The sequence below is a fragment of the Oncorhynchus keta genome, chromosome 26 (genome assembly GCF_023373465.1).
Source record: "Oncorhynchus keta strain PuntledgeMale-10-30-2019 chromosome 26, Oket_V2, whole genome shotgun sequence".
NCBI classification, from domain to species: Eukaryota; Metazoa; Chordata; class Actinopteri; order Salmoniformes; family Salmonidae; genus Oncorhynchus; species Oncorhynchus keta.
This window is the reverse complement of record NC_068446.1, coordinates 9,472,123-9,491,884: the sequence shown is the minus strand read 5'-3', so window position 1 is coordinate 9,491,884 and position 19,762 is coordinate 9,472,123. Positions and strand designations below refer to the sequence as shown.

Here is a 19,762-nt window from a genome sequence, read left to right as displayed (position 1 = left end):
TGACATCCACATCCTCAAAGACGTCACATAGATATCATTACTACGGTATAGGGCATCAGTCTCAGCACGGATATGAGGGTTAGGGTTGCTGGATATACAGTATGATACTATGCGTCACTATAGTATGTGTGATAGTGTGTGCGAGTTAAAAGCGGAAATTAGATCTAGAATGACTTTCTAAAAATAGATATTCTGTTATCATCAGTGTGGTTGTACAGTATGGAGATGAGCGTTGCTCGGAGGCAGAGCACAGCAGCAGTTTGGCAATTTTAACTAATTCATCAGGAAAGTGAAATGTTCTCTCTTTTAGACAGAAATAAAATGATTACGAATCTGGATTAAGTCACTGCTAGACAGTCTGTCATCTCATCGCTGGTCTACCATAGTAAAACATTGCATCATATTAAGTCAAATGTACCATGTTATTTGACTGTTAGAGCCATGGGCTATACACATGAAAATGCAGTAAAGGGTGTAAATATGTAATATTGTAGTAATAAGAGTTATGTGATTCCGTATTGACCTTATGAGAAGTAAACTGATGACATGTGAAATGAGAGAGGTGAAATAAGGGACACAAATAATGCCCAGCTAGCACATATTGTTCTGAGAACCATATCTTTCTTAGATGTGAATTTCAGTACTTCAGCTTAACGTTTCCTCATGGTTCTATTTAAAGTAATGTTCTCACATTTTTCAGAGAATGTTAAGAAACAATGTTCTTCTGTGGGAATTTCAATATATTAGCATCACGTTTCCTCATGGTTGTATTTAAAGTAATGTTTTCAGAACATAAAGAAAACGTTCCATAGACTCAGTCGGTATTACACAGAACATCGCGACCCTGCCTGGCTCACAGCAAGAACTTTACATTTTTCAAATGCAATTTTCTTGTCTGCTTGTTTTAGTAATTACAAAACTACATAAAAAAAAAATTACATGTCTAAAGATTACTTTTCAACATTGCCTACTCCCGAACATTCTCACTACTTAGAAAAACATAATATTGTAGGGCATTTGTCACCAACCGGTCGATCAGCTGCCCTGCACTTTGAACCATTTCATGTGTCTGAAGCAGTGTTGTGTTCGAGACCACTTAAAGCAAGACCGATTTCAAGACCGGAACAAATAGATTTGGAGTCAAGACCAAGTCCAGAGGGGGGGCGAGGCCGAGTCAAGACCGAGACCGGGAGGGTCCATGATTGTAATTTTTGTCAAATTGTCCAGTATTTCAGAACAACATATGAATTCTTAAGACATTCATAACAGTGTGGGAGAATGGGCCTTCTATGCCTACAGAGAAGGGATAAGTATTTATAAAATAATAACAATAATATTTTCAATGTTCAGATTTAATCTCTTCAGTTTTGTTGGAAAGGAAAGGGTTAACACTGAAGAGGAAAAAAAGATCCAATCAGGATTTTTCTTTGCTAGTCTCTGGGGAGCTAAATCTAGTCAGCCTTTGGCTAGATGGATCAGAAGCAAGTGTAAGGGTTTTCCTGTGGTGAAGTAGAGGAGGACCAAAACGCAGCGTGGTTATATTGATTCATGTTTAATAAAAACAGATAAACATGAACACTACAAAACAATAAATGTGGAAAACCAAAAACAGCCCTATCTGGTGCAAAACACAGAGACAGGAACAATCACCCACAAACACACAGTGAAACCCAGGCTACCTAAGTATGATTCTCAATCAGAGACAACTAATGACACCTGCCTCTGATTGAGAACCATACTAGGCCGAAACATAGAAAAACAAACAGACTGCCCACCCAACTCACGCCCTGACCATACTAAATAATGACAAAACAAAGGAAATAAAGGTCAGAACGTGACAGCAAGATAGAAGTCATTTGCCATTCAACTGTAATAAGGCAACAATTTGTAGTGACTGTGACATCAACCAATCACATTTTGACTTACAAAAACGTATGGATACTTCTGCCTTCTCAAAGGCCAACCGGTCTCTGCGCAATAAGCTAGCAGTAGTTTTCCCATGGTCTAGTTAACTAGTTTTTGTTGTCGGCTAGTTTTCAGCAGCTCCAGCAGGTGTTATCAAAGAGGATGTTGTTGCTAATTTGTTAGCTTCTCCCTTTTCAAGAATAACTTTCAACAAAAAGTTAAGTTTCAAATGATCATCATCTGGTGAGTGGAACGGTGTTTTTTATTTTATTTTAAATTGCAGCTCGCTAGCTGTTGTTAGCCATCTCTTTGAAAATAACTTGTGTGAAACATTGTTGCATTCAAACTTTAGGTCACACATGTTTTTGCAATGAAGTAATTATTTAACTCCTTATTGGGAAATGCTTAATGGTTGTGTTTTTGTATTCTTATGATTGGGACCTACTGGCTTATTACTGTATGTATATCCTTTAACATCATGCGCTGTGGGATTGCTGTCTTTCCATCGGCCCTATGGTGTACTGGTGCCTGGAGAGGTGGGAATACTCTAATTTTGCCAAAAAGTTCCCAAACGGCCCACCCAGCGAAAGAAAGGCACCCTGTGTGAAAATCATGTTTTCCTAAATTTTTTTAACGAGTTTTCACGTAGATTTTGGGTGATTTGTCACTTTCAAAATCAAACTTTTTTTGTAATAGAAAAAATACAAAAATGTGATGTTCTAAGTCCACAACAATGCTTAAGCCACGTCAATTTGATTGGGCTTAATTTGATTTTGACTCCGAGAGTGATCTTGACTCAGAAAAGGTTGGTGACCACTGGGCTTCCCTCATACCCCTTTTCCTTTTCATGACGATTCTAGCAGCCACTTGAGTGAGTGCTAGATAGCTACTGACCTGAACATTAAGCTAGCCAAGATCAACAACACAAACGGACTATAGAGCTACAAGTAGCGAGTTGAGTTACAAACAGACTGTACTAAACAAGTTAAATGTCTTACCTGTGATTAAATGCTTTCTTTACACATAGCTACGTGTAGCCTACTTGGACACAGCGTCCCCACGTTTCCCACTCTCTCAAACGAATAGCCTAACTATTTTCACAGGCTCTATTTCCCTTCGTGGGAGAATTGCGAACCGTAGGTCAGTTATTTTTGACCTGGCTAGATGTACAGTGCCTTCGGAAAGTATTCAGACCCCTTGACTTTTTCCACATTTTACAGCCTTATTCTAAAATGGATAAAACAAAAATATCCTCAGCAATCTACACACAATACCCCAGAATGACAAAAGCAAAAACAGGTTTTTAGAAATGTTTGCAAATGTATAAAAACATTTTTTTTTACATAAGTGTTCAGACCCTTTGCTATGAGACTCGAAATTGCGCTCAGGTGCATCTTGAATCCATTGATCATCCCTGAGACGTTTCTACGACTTCATTGGAGTCCACCTATGGTAAAATAAATAGATTTGGAAATGCACACGCCTGTCTATATAAGGTCCCACACTTGACAGTGCATGTCAGAGCAAAAACCAAGCCATGAGGTCGAAGGAATTGTCCATGGAGCTCCGAGACAGGATTGTGTCAAGGCACAGATCTCGGGAAGGGTACTAAAACATTTCTGCAGCATTGAAGGTGCCCAAGCACACAGTGGCATCAATCTTCCTAGAGCTGGCCACCTGGCCAAACTGAACAATCGGGGTCACTCTAACTGAGCTCCAGAGTTCCTCTGTGGAGATGGAAGAAACTTCCAGAAGGACAACCATCTCTGCAGCACTCCACCAATCAGGCCTTTTTTAAGGTAGAGTGGCCAGATGGGAGCCACTCCTCAGTAAAAGGCACATGACAGCCCGCTTGGAGTTTGCCAAAAGACACCTAAAGACTCTCAGACCATGAGAAACAAGATCGTCTGGTCTGATCAAACCAAGATTCAACTCTTTGGCCTGAATGCCAAGCGTCACATGTGGAGGAAACCTGGCACCATCCCTACAGTGAAGCATGGTGGTGGCAGCATCATCTTGTGGGGATGGTTTTCAGCAGCAGGGAATGGGAGACTAGTCGAGACAAAGATGAATGGAGCAAAGTACAGTTCCTTAATGAAAACCTGCTTCAGAGTGCTCAGGACCTCAGACTGGGGCGACAGTTTACCTTCCAACAGGACAATGACCCTAAGCACACAGCCAAGAAATTGCAGGAGTGGCTTCGGGACAAGTCTCTTGAGTGGCCTAGCCAGAGCCTGGACTTGAACTCAAATGAGCATCTCTGGAGAGACCTGAAAATAGCTGTGGAGAAACTCTCCCCATCCAACCTGACTGAACTTGAGAGGATCTGCAGAGAAGAATGGGAGAAACTCCCCAAATACAGGTATGCCAAGCTTGTAGCGTCATACCCAAGAAGACTCAAGGCTGTGATAGCTGCCAAAAGTGCTTCAACAAAGTACAGAGTAAAGGGTCTGAATACCTATGTGATATTTCAGTTTACATTTTTTATAAATTAGTTTCTGTACATTGAACAACACAGCAGCTTCTCGACATGTTTTGTTATCTCTGTATAACCAAAAACAACAAAGTTGCCTCTTACAGTAGGGGTCAATAGGAAAGAATGATTGTTTTTGCCCAATTTGTGGGTGTGGTCGAGGAGAATTCCTTATTGTGTGAATACCTATCGGGACTATAAAAACACAACAAAATATTGACGTCCAAAGAACATTATAATAATGAATTTAAAACATATACATTCCGTTTGCAGCATCAACCAAACTCTCTCTGTCTTCTATCTTCTATCTTGGTAAGTGTGTTCAGGTGTGGTGGCCACACTTACTAATTGGCCTCAGCTGATCTTAATCAATACTTGTTTCCTTTGAAAGGGGGGCTGATTGAATAGACACATGATCAGCTTTGTGTGAATTAAAAAAACATGGCTCAGTGGACTAATTTTGTTGTTAGAGAACAGAAGATCATAGGTTCAAATCTCCCTGATGCCACAATAATAAAAACAATGTTTGCATCATTAATGCTCATGCAAATTAATTTCCATGTGTCCCATATGTGCTTAGCGTTCAAAGCAGTTCATCCAAACTAAGCTAGCAGTGTTATTAAAAATCTTATTTTCAGAATGTTATTTTAATTACTTTTTAAAAAACCTATCAATTCCATTCACAGAATGTTAATAAAATCTCCCAGGAAAACTTTCAGGGAACCATAGTAAAAATTCTCAGAACCTCCCTGCAACCTAAAAATGAATGTTCTCAGAACATTTAAATAACGTTCTGTTTTACCAGTCAGGAAACGTATGGCTTCGTTCCCAGAACCAATGGGAAACCAAAAACGTACGTTCACACAACTTCCAAGGAACTAAATGTGCTAGCTGGGTGCATTGTAATTGTTTTTTTTACTCACTGTAACCTAATAATAGAGAGAGGGAGAGAGAAATATAAACTTGAGTTGAAAAACTTGAGTTTTTCAATTCTTTATACAGATAATACACTAGTAGGTCTTTGCCTCAAAATGGAAATAGATTTAGATCCCTTATTTCCTGAAATAGTTGGTCATTGCTAACCGTCCCACTGGACACAGACCTCAGTTCAACAACTAGTTTTGATTTACATTTGAAATCAACAACAAATGTCACCATGTCATTGGATTTAGATTAAAAGTTGGGTGAAATAAAATGAAATGCCCTTGTGTTGACGACTTTTTGCAAATCCATTCAGTTTTCTACGTTGATTCAACGTCATAGATTTTTGGGGGTTGAAATTGTGGAAACAATGTTGATTCGACCAGTTTTTGCCCAGTGTGGTGACAGTCAGAAGTGGGTCAGTGCCTCCACCGCTAATGCCCTCTCTCTTTAAGCATCTTACTGAAAGACCTCTTGTGTTTGGTTCAGTTCTGCTCACCTCCTTTTGGTTTCCTTAAGTTTTTTTGGTTTGAGAAACACATCAAAAACCTATACCTCCTTTTTATGGAACTGTTTTCAACCGTAGGTTATATCTCACAACTTTTTCCTTCTGTAAATTCCCTCTCTTGAGTTAGGGTTATCACATCAGACTTAATAGTTCAGACCCCACCCAATCAATTATCCCCCTTAGTGATTTGTAACGTGCACACAACTTCACGTTACAAAAAATTGTGCTACATCTTGCAATGCCCAAACGGCCTTGCATCGTCATGGTTGTACTGTTGATCTGGTAAATCCTGTATCCCTTTGTTGCTGTGGTCATTAGAGGATCTTCCTCTTGTGTTTGGGGGCTTTTGCTGTGACAACTATGGAACACGGCTGTCCGTTGGAGTTGGACACACAAAAGCTGCTATTCATGAACTATATTCAGAGCCACTCTCTTATTAATCCCCCTTCATCACAATGGCCAATTCAGCCAGTTAGATAACCAGCAAGCTGTGGATCTGGGAAGAGTTGTGTGAAAGGGGCTCCGCTCCACACTGGCACTCTTTGATGATTGTTACCTGGATGAATAGCAGGCATTGTGGCTCTGGCACTTTACTGTTCAGACTCTGCCTTTATACTGCTGCTCTTCACTGTCTGATCTAGCCCACTCTTCTTTATACAGTGTAATATACTGTGTTGAAGGTCACACTCAGTTATGTTCTGGAACCCCCATTTTCTATTGACAAAATATACGGTTGTTGAACTAGCACAAATTAGTGGAAGGCTTTAAAACCTTAAGAGCCCTGCATTTTGAGAGAGGGAGAGAGGGGGGCGGGCAAGAGGGGTAGCAAGAGGAGGGATAGCGAGAGGGGGCAAGAGAGGGGGCGATAAGGAGAGCGAGAGGGGTAGAGTGAGAGAGGAATTATAGGAACAGAAGACCTTCTAATTGAAGAAATGAGCATGATTCGATAATTTGGCCCAGAAACAGAGCAGATGTTCTTAATGGGATCATTGCTATTACACTGTACTGGTATTGTGGCTGTGGACATGGTTGTTAGTCATACAGAATCATGTTAGTACATAGGGTAGTGCTGAATCCCAAATCAATGGGCAGCTGTCCAGTTCTTTCAGATCTTCAGCGTAGTCCCTAAAGGGCTAGGGCTGGTTTTGGGTTTTAGAATGGGGTTCGGTATATGTCATCCCTCTAAAACCAGAAAAAGTCCCAGCAGCTATTTGTGGAACCTATTTGTAGTTTATGAATGCTGTTATGAATGTGTAATAAACATGTTACGAACTGTTCCTGGTTCATGAACGCACATTTATGTAGTCAGAATTTTGTTATAAATGTGTATTAAAGCAGTTAGTTTCAGGTCTGTTTTGCAGTATTAACATGAGAAGTTCCAGGTCTGTTTAGTCAAAGTTGACATCCCATCTGTGTTGTCCTGTGTATGCAGTAATTTAGTATGTGACATGTTGGCGTTGCACAGCGCATCACACTCGGGATGTAGACCCCATGAAAGCACCCCTAAAGCTTGTTCACGTGTGCTGACCCACCCCATGAGTCGACCCCCAGGATTCAATATGATGCTCTCGACCACTTAATATACTCTGAAGTGTCTGTGAATACAGCTAAACTACAGAAACCTGAGCTGTAGTGCTCAGAGAGTGATAGTATTTAAAGTCTCAGTGAAATTGAATTACTTTGGCTGATGTCACTGCAAGATGCTTAGCTAACATGTAAACTATCCTACTTGTTTACATGTAGGCCGAGGCCTCAACATTTGACTTTTTAAACTACTGTAGTCTGTAGCAGTGGGGGGAGGTTGAGGTTAGTGAATTTACATGTTGGTTTGCATTTCCTTCAGCATTACCACCTCTCGAGAGGACTTACAATAATACATTATATTCCATTCAGTCCTATGCCTTGCTTTTCTATAATTATAATTATTATTATTATTATTATTATATATACAGCACCAGTCAAAAGTTTGGACACACCTACTCATTCCAGGGTTTTTCATTGTTACTATTTTCTACATTGTAGAATAACAGTGAGGACATCAAAACTAAGAAATAACATATATGGAATCATATAGAAAACAAAAAAGTTTTAAACATGTCAAGATGTATTTTATTTGTATGATTTATTCAAAGTAGCCACCCTTTGCCTTGATGCCAGCTTTTCACACTCTTGGCATTCTCTCAACCAGCTTCACGAGCCTTGTTAAAAGTGAATTGGTTGAATTTCTTTCCTTAATGCTTTTGAGTCAATCAGTTGTGTTGTGACAAGGTAGGGGTGGTATACAGAAGATAGCCCTATTTGGTAAAAGACCAAGTCCATATTATGGCAAGAACAGCTCAAATAAGCAAAGAGAAATGACAGTCCATCATTACTTTAAGACATGAAAGTCAGTCAATCTGGAAAATTTCAATAACTTTTAAAGTTTCTTCAAGTGCAGTCGCAAAAATCATCAATCGCTATGATGAAACTGGCTCTCATGCGGACCGCCACAGGAAAGGAAGACCCAGAGTTACCTGCACCTCAGATTGCAGCCCAAATAAATGCTTCAAGTAACAGACACATTTCAACATCAACTGTTCAGAGGAGACTGCGTGAATCAGGCCTTCATGTTCGAATTGCTGCAAAGAAACCACTAGTAAAGGACACCAATAAGAAGAAGAGAATTGCTTGGGTCAAGAAACACGAGCAATGGACATTAGAACGGCTGTCATGCATAGGTGTAATAGGTGGCAGGGAAGTCAGGCGCAGGAGAGTCAAATGGAGTGTAAAATGGAGTCTTTTAATAAAGTCCACGGAGTATGCTCCATAACACTAAATGTACATAAACAAACAGACATGGGTACGAGGACCCGACGCGCACCTATACAGCAATCACACTACACTGACGATAAAACAATCTCTGACAAAGACATGAGGGGAAACAGAGGGTTAAATACACAACAGGTAATGCATGGGATTGAAAACAGGTGTGTGGGAAGACTAGACAAAACCAATGAAAAAAGGATCAATGATGGCTAGAAGACCGGTGACGTCGGACGCCGAGCACCGCCCGAACAAGGAGAGGCAACGACTTCGGCAGAAGTCGTGACAATGGTGGAAATCTGTCCTTTGGTCTGATGAGTCCAAATTTTATATGTGTCTTTGAGATGCAGAGTAAGTGAACGGATGGTCTCCGAATGTGTGGTTCGCACTGCAGAGGATGGAGTTGTGATGATGTGGGTGTGCGTTTGGGGTGACACTGTCGGGGATTTATTTAGAATTCAAGGCACACTTAACCAGCATGGCTACCACAGCATTCTGCAGTGATATGCCATCCCCTCTGGTTTGCGCTATCATTTGTTTTTGAAAAGGACAATGACTCAAAACACACCTCCAGTTTGTGATGGAGTGCTGCGTCATATGACCTGGCCTCCACAATCCCTCAACCCAATTGAGATAGGTTGGGATGAGTTGTACTGCAGAGTGAAGAAAAAACAACCAGCAAGTGCTCAGCATCTGTGGGAACTCCTTCAAGACTGTTGAAAAAGCATTCCAGGTGAAGCTGGTTGAGAGAATGCCAAGCGTGTGCAATGCTGTCAAGGCAAAGGGTGGCTACTTTGAAGAATCTAAAATCTAAAATTATATTTTGATTTGTTTCAAACTTTTTTTTGGTTACTACATGATTCCATATGTGTTATTTCATAGTTTTGATGTCTTCACTATTATTATTATTATTATTATTATTATTATTATTATTATACAATGTAGAAAATAGTAAAACTAAAGAAATAACCCTTGAATGAGTAGGTGTGTCCAAACTTTTGACTGGTACTGTATGGAATATTATTCAACAATCCCGGAATGGTGATAGATCAGTGGGGCCCATACTTGAGTACACATAACAGAGCAGGTGCCTTGGCCTCGCTGTCGCTAGATAAGCCCTGTTCTTAAAACAGTGATTTCCCAGTAAAATGCTTGAGTGTGTCTGTGACTGCTGACCCTGGGTCTGTTGATAGGGGCTGTATTTTCCTCCGTCTCTTCAGCAGCATGGTGTCAGGTGCGCTTGTATCTCCATGGTATTTTGGTGGAAATTACGACCTCCTCTTGCAGGGGAGCCAAGTGAGCAGAGCACACACACACACATTTGTTTTGCTACCCTTGTTCGGGAACAAGCAATTGATTCCAATTCAAAATCCTATTTTCCCTAAAGCTAACCTTAACCCTTACTCCTAACCCTCTACTTGTAACCCTAAACCTATCCCCTAAGCCTAACCATTTTCCTTGTAGGGACCTGGCAAAATGTCCCCACTTAAGCCCGGATGGGCAATGTCTGGGAAAATGGGGGCTCTCGATTGGCGCAGCGGTCTAAGGCACTGCATCTCAGTGCTAGAGGTGTCACTACAGACCCTGGTTTGATTCTAGGCTGTATCACAACCAATTGTGATTGGGGGTCCCAGAGGGTGGCGTACAATTGGCCCAGCGTCATCCGGGGTAGGCCGTCATTGTAAATAAGAATTTGTTCTTAACTGATTTGTCTAGTTAAGTAAAAAATGGAGACACCACCAATGTGAATGGGTTTTTCTATGAGCATTACTCAAACACAGAGACGAACACACACACTAAAACTCACACACACGCGTAAGCTGCACAGCAGTCTGCCTGTCAATTTGGTTCATAAATCGAGGTATTGTGGAGGTGTTGGCTTTCAGACTGTGTGTGTGTGTGTGTGTGTGTGTGTGTGTGTGTGTGTGTGGAGCAGTGAATACAGGCCTCATTAGAATGCTTGTCAGGCTGTTCTTTTTCTGCCAAACTGCAGCTGCATGGGGAACAGGATGGATTTAGAGACTGTGAATAATAACTCTTAAGATGAAACTGAAATAAAAATGTTTTTTACATTTGTTTCTATTGTTTTCATTTGTTAAATCACTATTTGGAATAGAATAACATCCTGTTCATCCCAGTGGGATGAAATTCCTTAACTCTCTCTGTAAGAAATCCAAATTCAACTCTACATGTTCAGACTGCCTATGTAACAAAGTGATGCAGGCATGAAGGTTATCTAGTGTTACAGAATAACAATCCGAACCGTATTTTACCTTGCGATGTACATCTTGACAGTATGGGGGCTATTTTTATTTCTCTAGAACAACCCCTGGGCATTCTTTCCAGGAAGTAGTCCTACTCTGCCCGTCTTTCATTCTCAGTCTGTTCCAGGAAGCAGAACCACACAGAGCTGAACAGTGTATTTCTCAAACCAGTCCTTGGGGACCCCTAGCTATTCAACATATTTGATACATATTCCAAATATACACTCTAGACCACCTAATTCAACTGATCAAGGGCTTGGTGATTAGCTTAGTTGACTGTTTGACTAGTGCTGGTATGAATCAGATATGTGGCTCGAGGTCACCGTGGACTGGTCAGAGAACAAGTGTTTTAATGTGCAGGTGATTTATAGGGCTGTGGTATCTAGTTCAACTCATGATATATGATTTATAGAAACTACAGTATATGTATAAAAGTATGTGAACACCCCTTCAAATGAGTGGAATTGTCTATTTCAGCCACACCCGTTGCTAGTTTGTCTAGTTTGAGAAACAGAACAGTTTTGAGAATGACACCAATATTAATTTCCACAAAGTTTGCTCCTTTATTGTCTTAAGATATTTTTGTCAGATGTTACTATGGAATACTGAAGTATAATTACAAGCATTTCATAAGTGTCAAAGGCTTTTATTGGCAATTACATGAAGTTGATGCAAAGAGACAATATTTGAAGTGTTGACCCCGCCCTGGCATCTGTAAACCGCCCTGGCATGCTGTCAATTAACTTCTGGACCACATCCTGACTGATGGCAGTCCATTCTTGCATAATCAATGCTTGGAGTTTGTCAGAATTAGTTGGTTTTTGTTTGTACACCTGCCTCTTGAGGAGTGACCACAGATTCACAATGGGATTAAGGTCTGGGGAGTTTCCTGGCCATGGACCCAAAATATCGATCTTTTGTTCCCCGAGCCACTTATTTATCACTTTTGCCTTATGGCAAGGTGCTCCATCATGCTGGAAAAGGCATTGTTCGTCACCAAACTGTTCTTGGATGGTTGGGAGAAGTTGTTCTCAGAGGATGTGTTGGTACCATTCTTTATTCATGGCTGTGTTCTTAGGCAAAATTGTGAGTGAGTCCACTCCCTTGGCTGAGAAGCAACCCCACACATGAATGGTCTCAGGATGCTTTACTGTTACCATGACACAGAACTGATGGTAGCACTCACCTTGTCTCCTCCGGACAAGTTTATTTCCGGATGCCCCAAACAATCGGAAAGGGGATTCATCAGAGAAAATGACTTTACCCCAGTCCTCAGCAGTCCAATCCCTGTACCTTTTGCAGAATATCAGTCTGTGCCTGATGTTTTTCCTGGAGAGAAGTGGCTTCTTTGCTGCCCTTCTTGACACCAGGCCATCCTCCAAAAGTGTTCACCTCACTGTGCGTGCAGATGCACTCACACCTGCCTGCTGCCATTCCTGAGAAAGCTCTGTACTGGTGGTGCCCCGATCCCGCAGCTGAATCAACTTTAGGAGACGGGCATGGCGCTTACTGGACTTTCTTGGGCTCTCTGAAGCCTTCTTCACAACAATTGAACTGCTCTCCTTGAAGTTCTTGATGATCCGATAAATGGTTGATTTAGGTGCAATCTTACTGGCAGCAATATCCTTGCCTGTAAAGCCCTTTTTGTGCAAAGCAATGATGACGGCACGTGTTTCCTTGCAGGTATCCATGGTTGACAGAGGAAGAACAATGATTCCAAGCACCACCCTCCTTTTGAAGCTTCGTCTGTTATTTGAACTCAATCAGCATGACAGAGTGATCTCCAGCCTTGTCCTCGTCAACACTCACACCTGTGTTAATGAGAGAATCACTGACATCATGTCAGCTGGTCCTTTTGTGGCAGGGCTGAAATGTTTTGGGATTCAGTTCATTTGCATGGCAAAGAGGGACATTGCAATTCATCTGATCACTCTTCATAACATTCTGGAGTATATGCAAATTGCCATCATACAAACTGAGGCAGCAGACTTTGTGAAAATTAATATTTGTGTCATTCTCAACTTTTGGCCACGCCTGTACTGTTCAGTTGCCGTCTTTGTAAATAATAATTTGTTTTTAACTGACTTGCCTAGTTAAATAAAGGTTGAATAAAATCAATTCTATGAACCAGCTTCACCTGTAATGCTTTTCCAACAGTTTTGAAGGAATTCCCACATATGCTGAGCACTTTTTGGCTGCTTTACCTTTCACTCTGCCTTCCAACTCATCCCAAACCACCTCAATTGGGTTGAGGTCGGGTGATTGTGGAGGCCATCTGATGCAGCACTCCATCACTCTCCTTATTGAGTCAGTGTGTGTGTGTGTGTGTGTGGTCTCACGCACACATGCAGACACACTTGTAGGAATAAATGCATGCACGCATGAACACGCACACACATACACAGTAATAGAGAGAGATAGTCAGTGTTGAGAAAGAGAGTGTCTCCCAGAAAGGTAGGGGTTAAGTCCGACTCCCTCGCTCTTATGTTGCAGAGGGAAGGAGGGTGACATTTTATTTCTGGCAGATAGAGAGGGGACAATGCGTTCGGAAAGTATTCAGACCCCTTGACTTTCAGTTGTACAACTGAATGCATTCAACTTAAATGTGTCTTCCACATTTAACCCAACTCCTCTGAATCAGAGAGTTGCGGGGTCTGCCTTAATTTTCATCCATGTCATCGGCGCCCTGGGAACAGTGGGTTAACTGCCTAGCTCAGGGGCAGAATGACAAGAGTTTTACCTTGTCAGCTCGGAATATCACATTTGCATACGTATTCAGACCCTTTACTCAGAACTTTGTTGAAGCACCTTTGGCAGTGATTACAGCCTTGAGTCTTCTTTGGTATGACGCTACAAGCTTGGCACACCTGTATTTGGGGAGTTTCTCCCCTTCTTCTCTGCAGATCCTCTCAAGCTCTGCCAGGTTGGATGGGGAATGTCACTGCACAACTATTTTCAGGTCTCTCCAGAGATGTTAGATCGGGTTCAAGTCTGTGCTCTGGTTAGGCCACTCAAGGACATTCAGAGACTTGTCCCAAAGCCACTCCTGTGTTGTCTTGGCTGTGTGCTTAGGGTACTTGTCCTGTTGGAAACTTCCCTACAGCATGATGCTGCCACCACCATGCTTCACCGTAGGGATGGTGCCAGGTTTCCTCCATACGTGACACTTGGCATTCAGGCCAAAGAGTCCTATCTTGGTTTCATCAGACCAGATAATTTTTGAGTCCTTCAGGTGCCTTTTGGCAAACTCCAAGTGGGCTGTCATGTGCCTTTTACAGAGGAGTGGCTTCCGTTTGATCACTCTATCATAAAGGCCTGATTGGTGGAGTGCTGCAGAGATGGTTGTCCTTCTGCAAGGTTCTTCCATCTCCACAGAGAAACATTTTTGCTCTGTCAGAGTGAAGATTTGGTTCTTGTTCACTTCCCTGACCAAGGCCCTTCTCCCCCAATTACTCAGTATGGCCGTGTGGCCAGCTCTAGGAAGAGTCTTGGTGGTTCCAAACGTCTTTCATTTAAGAATGATGGAGACAACTGTGTTCTTGGTCATTCAATGCTGCAGAGTTCTACAGACAATTCCTTTTGACCTCATGGCTTGGTTTTTGCTCTGACATGCACTGTCAACTGTGGGACCTTATATAGACAAGTGTGTACCTTTTCAAAATCATGTCCAAACAATTGAATTTACCACAGGTGGACTAAAAATCAAGTTGTAGAAACATCTCAAGGATGATCAATGGAAACAGAATGCACCTGAGCTCAATTTCGAGTCTCATGGGAAATGGTCTGAATACTTATGTAAATAATGTGTTTCTGAAAACATAAAACATAAACTCTATTTGCTTTGTCAATATGGGGTATTGTGTGTAGAGTGATGAGGGGAAAAAATATTTCATACATTTTAGAATGAGGCTTTAATGTAACAAAGGTGGAAAAAGTCGAGGGGTCTGAATCCTTTCCAAATGCACTGTGTGTATGTTTGGCAGATTGTGTGTGTGTGGTAGAGCAAAAGGATGTGTGTGTGGTAGAGGAAAAGGATGTGTGTGGAAAGGGGGGGCAGAGAGGAGCACTGACTGACAGTTTGAAAAGAAGAGTCCTAATCTGTCATTCTGCTTCACTATTGGAAGGTGACTGTCGTTGTGATTCTCTTTCTATCTGTCTCTTTCTCTCTCCTCTCTAGATAAGTTATTTGGGAAGCGGCTGCTGCAGGCTGGGCGGTACATCATGTCTCATAAGTCCTGGATGAAGACCGTGCCCACTGAGAACTGTGACATCCTCATGACTTTCTCAGGTGTCTCTTTGTTTCTGTTTACCTACATGTTTGCATGGCCATCCAGGACTTTGAAAAGCAGAAGTAATTTTTCATGTTGGTCTCTGTGGCCTGACTTTATGAATGGTGATAATGTAATCGAAACATTAGCCCATCCCAGTACATAGATATGATGTGCTACTCTTCTCAGTCATTACTGGAACATAATGCTCATTAGACAACACGCACTCATCGCTCCAGGCTAGTGTAAAAGTAATGATACTAATATGGGTTGTTTACTCTTTTGAGATAATGATGTTACCTCTGAGTTGAATTAAAAACAGTGTTTCTGTGTTGGTTTATGTGGAACAGTTTCACAGTAAAACTGTTGTTAATATCTTGAAGGTTGGAATTTTCATTTAAACCGTTATTATGATGATGTAACCAAATAATTGTCTTTTTTAAAACATGCATGTACTGTATGTGCTTAATCTCCATTCTATTTCTTCCCTGTGACAGACCAGACGGATGACCACACGTTGCTATGGCTACTGAACCACCTGCGTCTGGGCATTCCGGAACTCAACATCCAGATCCGACATCACAAACGCACGCGCGTCCATGCCTTCTTTGTCACGGCAACCTATGAGAAGTAAGAACCGGGGGGCTGCATGGCCACACAATGACATTGCGTGCTGCAGTATGAATTAATTGTCATTATTATTGTTAGCATTTAAATGGATCCGGGGATAGAGGGTAGTTACCGAGGCTTTAGTAAACCTGTTTGAATTAGTGTCTTGACTGATAATAAATAGAACATTTCCTAAATCAGCAGAAGGTTAGTTAGTGTATTAGCAATACTAGTGTGGCCTCCCGTTGCTGTATGTGAGTGTATTAAAACCACTGCTAAGAGATCTGGACCTAGGATTGCACAATTTTTGTAACTATCCCCAAATTCCCTGGGTTTCCAGAAATCCTGGTTGGAGGATTCCCAGATTACCTCCTTCATTTCTCATTATTCCAGGAATGTTCCAACTAGGATTTCTGGAAAACCAGGGAATTTGGGGAAAGTTACAAGAATTTCATTGTAGAATGTTAGGACTTACATTCTACAATAGCGTTAACTCTTTCTAAACACTGTACTGTACATGATGCTATTATGCTGTATCTTACCTCTGGGTAAATACCAGGGGATTTAGAGATGACTCGACAACCAAAGTAAGAGCGCAGCGGGCATTAGCCACACTACCCCACAATGCAGTTCACTCTGTGTTAGATGATGTCTGCTGTGCTCTTGACTATCCTATCCCGAGAGTTTTAAGGGTGGCTTTCACCTCTTAACAAGTGAACGGAGTAGAGAGAAAGAGAGAGAGCTTTCTGTCAGCGTGCGTTACTCAAGGCAGATGGCTGTACCAGCATGTGTGCGCACACAATCTCACATACACACAATCTCACATACACACAGTCACACATACACACAATCTCACATACACACAGTCACACATACTTGCACGCTCCTTCTCAGGTGTATTGGATGACCTCAATTAACGCGATAGAAAAGCTCATGTATGTAATCTCATTTACTGCTGCTGAAACGATTCGAACTTGTGTTGAACCATGAAAGTGATATGGAAATGCTAATAGTCGTGAGATAGAAGGTTAAAAGAAAATGATACACGGTCACTTTATTTATTTATGTATTTCACCTTTATTTAACCAGGTTGGCCGGTTGAGAACAAGTTCTCATTTACAACTGCGAACTGGCCAAGATAAAGCAAAGCAGTGCGACATAACCAACAACACAGAGTTACACATGGGATAAACAAACGTACAGTCAAAAACACAATAGAAAAATCAATGTACAGTGTGTGCAAATGTCGTAAGGTTAGGGAGGTAAGGCCATAAATAGGCCATAGTGGTGAAATAATTTAGCATTAACACTGGAGTAATGGATGTGCAGATGATGATGATGTGCAAGTAGAGATACTGGGGTGCAAAAAATAAACAAAAAAAATAACGATATGGGGATGAGGTAGTTGGTTGTGCTATTTACCTATGGGCTGTGTACAGGTACAGTGATCGGTAAGCTGCTCTGACAGCTGGCTTAAAGTTAGTGAGGCAGATATAAGTCTCCAGCTTCAGTGATTTTTGCAATTCGTTCCAGTTATTGGCAGCAGAGAACTCGAAGGAAAGACGGACAAAGGAGGTGTTGGCTTTGGGGATGAACTGTGAAATATACATGCTGGAGAACGTGCTATGAGTGGGTGTTGTTATGGAGACCAGTGAGCTGAGATAAGGCAGGGCTTTACCTAGCAAAGACTTATAGATGACCTGGAGCCATATTCGTTTGGCAACGAATATGTAGCGAGGGCCAGCCAACGAGAGCATACAGGTCGCAGTGGTGGGTAGGCTGGAGGCTACACACCACTGGCTATTTTGTATGACATCGCCGAAGTCGAGGATCGGTAGAATAGTCAGTTTTACGAGGGTATGTTTGGAAACATGAGTGAAGGAGGCTTTGATTGCGAAATAGGAAGCCAATTCTAGATTTAATTTTGGATTGGAGATGCTTAATGTGAGTCTGGAAGGAGAGTTTACAGTCTAACCAGACACCAAGGGGTATTTGTAGTTGTCCACATATTCTAAGTCAGAACCGTCCAGAGTAGTGATGCTAGGCGGACAGGCAGGTGTGGGCAGCAATCGGTTGAAGAGCCTGCATTTAGTTTTACTAGCATTTAAGAGCAGTTGGAGGCCACGGAAGGACTGTTGTATGTCATTGAAGCTCGTTTGGAGGTTTGTTAACAGTGCACAAGGAAGGGCCAGCTGTATATAGAATGGCGTCGTCTGAGTAGAGGTGGATCAGAGAATCGCCAGCAGCAAGAGCGATATCATATATATATATATATATATAGAGAAAAGAGTCGGCCCGAGAACCCTGTGGCACCCCATAGAGACTGTCAGAGGTCCAGACAACAGGCCCTCCGATTTGACACACTGAACTCTATCTGAGAAGTAGTTGGTGAACCAGGCGAGGCAGTCATTTGAGAAGCCAAGGCTATTGAGTCTGCCGATAAGAATGTGGCGATTGACAGAGTCGAAAGACTTGGCCAGGTCGATGAAGATGGCTGCACAGTACTGTCTTTTATCTATGGCGATTATAATATCGTTTAGGACCTTGTGCGTGGCTGAGGAGCACCCATGACCAGCTCTGAAACCAGATTGCATAGTGGAGAAGGTACGCTGGGATTCAAAATGGTCAGTGATCTGTTAACTTGGCTTTCGAAGACTTTAGAAAGGCAGGGCAGGATGGATATAGGCCTGTAACCGTTTCAGTCTAGAGTGTCTGACCGCGGCAACTTTCCAATCTTTAGGGATCTCAGACGATACAAAAGAGAGGTTGAACAAGCTGGTAATAGGGTTTGCAACAATTTCGGCGGATAATTTTAGGAAGAGAGGGTCCAAATTGTCTAGCCCAGCTGATTTGTAGGAATGCAGATTTTGCAGCTCTTTCAGAACATGAGCTATCTGGATTTTGGTGAAGAAGAAGCAGGGAGGGGGCTTGGGCAAGTTGCTGCGGGGGGTGCAGAGCTGTTGGCCGGGGTAGGGGTAGCCAGGTGGAAAGCATGGCCAGCCATAGAAAAAATGCTTATTGAAATTCTTGCTTATCGTACGTATCTTCTAGCAGATGGCAACATTCATCAATTCATTCACTCTTCTCTAGGTCTGAGTTCGCTGTTTTTTCCCGCAAGCAGGGCAGAATTTTTCATTACTGGTGATATATTATTTTCTAAATTAGCACAGAAGCAAGCTGCATAGAGTTCAACTGGCTAGGCTAGCCCTCTCAGCAGTATTAGACTGGGTTATTTATCCCAGGTTAGCAGTGGCCAATGACAACGGGACACTACACGCAGGTAATGACTTCTTGAATTGAAAGGAAAATAAGGCTATAAACTTTTAATCCAATAGAAGCTTGGGTGCTTGGACGTGTTCAGTCACGACCCCTCGTAAAGAGTGTTGGCAGTAGCAGGATACCTCTCTAAAACATACTGGCTTCATCTGGATAAGAAATTGTGGATTTGAGTAAATGCAGTCTGTGTTACCCTATAAATAGATATAATTCTTCTTAGATCGTTGATCAGTTTCAGTCATTGTTGAGTTCAGTACTATGGACTATATTGTAATGCAGTTTCATTCACGACCCGAGAGGGCCATAACCGTGTGATAGATGTGTGCTGGTAAATGGCAGCTAATAGGAGTGTGGCCTCACTCAGGTGTGTGTGTGTGTGTGTAGCTGTGTGAGTTGGGCTTATCATTCTGCAGAGAGAACAGAGCACAACTGCATAGAGTCAGCCTCTAGAGAGAGGAGGACAGGAATGGAGGAGGAGAGGTGAAGTAGAACCTAGAATAGATACTGTTGTCAATCGAGAATGCTGTCATTCAGAGTTTACTCAGGCTTTCCTTTGCTGCTCTGTTCAGTGTTATTTGGTCCCTTCATGTGCATCTATCATGGGGTGTGTCATATGGAATTCTTATCAGATGTGTGGCATGTCAAGACAGGTCTTATTCACATTAGACCATGTATTCCAATCTTTGTGTGTATGTTCTTGTTTTTATTGTGTGTGTGTGTGCGCGTGTCCGAACAC

At 41.9% G+C, this 19,762-nt stretch overlaps 1 protein-coding gene across 4 annotated transcripts in view; it reads left to right on the top strand.

Annotated features, from left to right (window-relative positions):
* LOC118358896 (anoctamin-8) overlaps nucleotides 1-19,762 on the top strand; it is an 82,511-nt gene that overhangs the window by 37,588 nt on the left and 25,161 nt on the right. For all 4 annotated transcript variants that reach the window (XM_052480204.1, XM_035736889.2, XM_035736890.2 and 1 more), the window contains exons 2-3: nucleotides 15,051-15,161; nucleotides 15,639-15,771. In XM_052480204.1, the coding sequence (XP_052336164.1) occupies nucleotides 15,095-15,161; nucleotides 15,639-15,771 (200 nt within the window). In that variant the 5' untranslated portion in view covers nucleotides 15,051-15,094. The remainder of the gene's footprint in view (nucleotides 1-15,050; nucleotides 15,162-15,638; nucleotides 15,772-19,762) is intronic.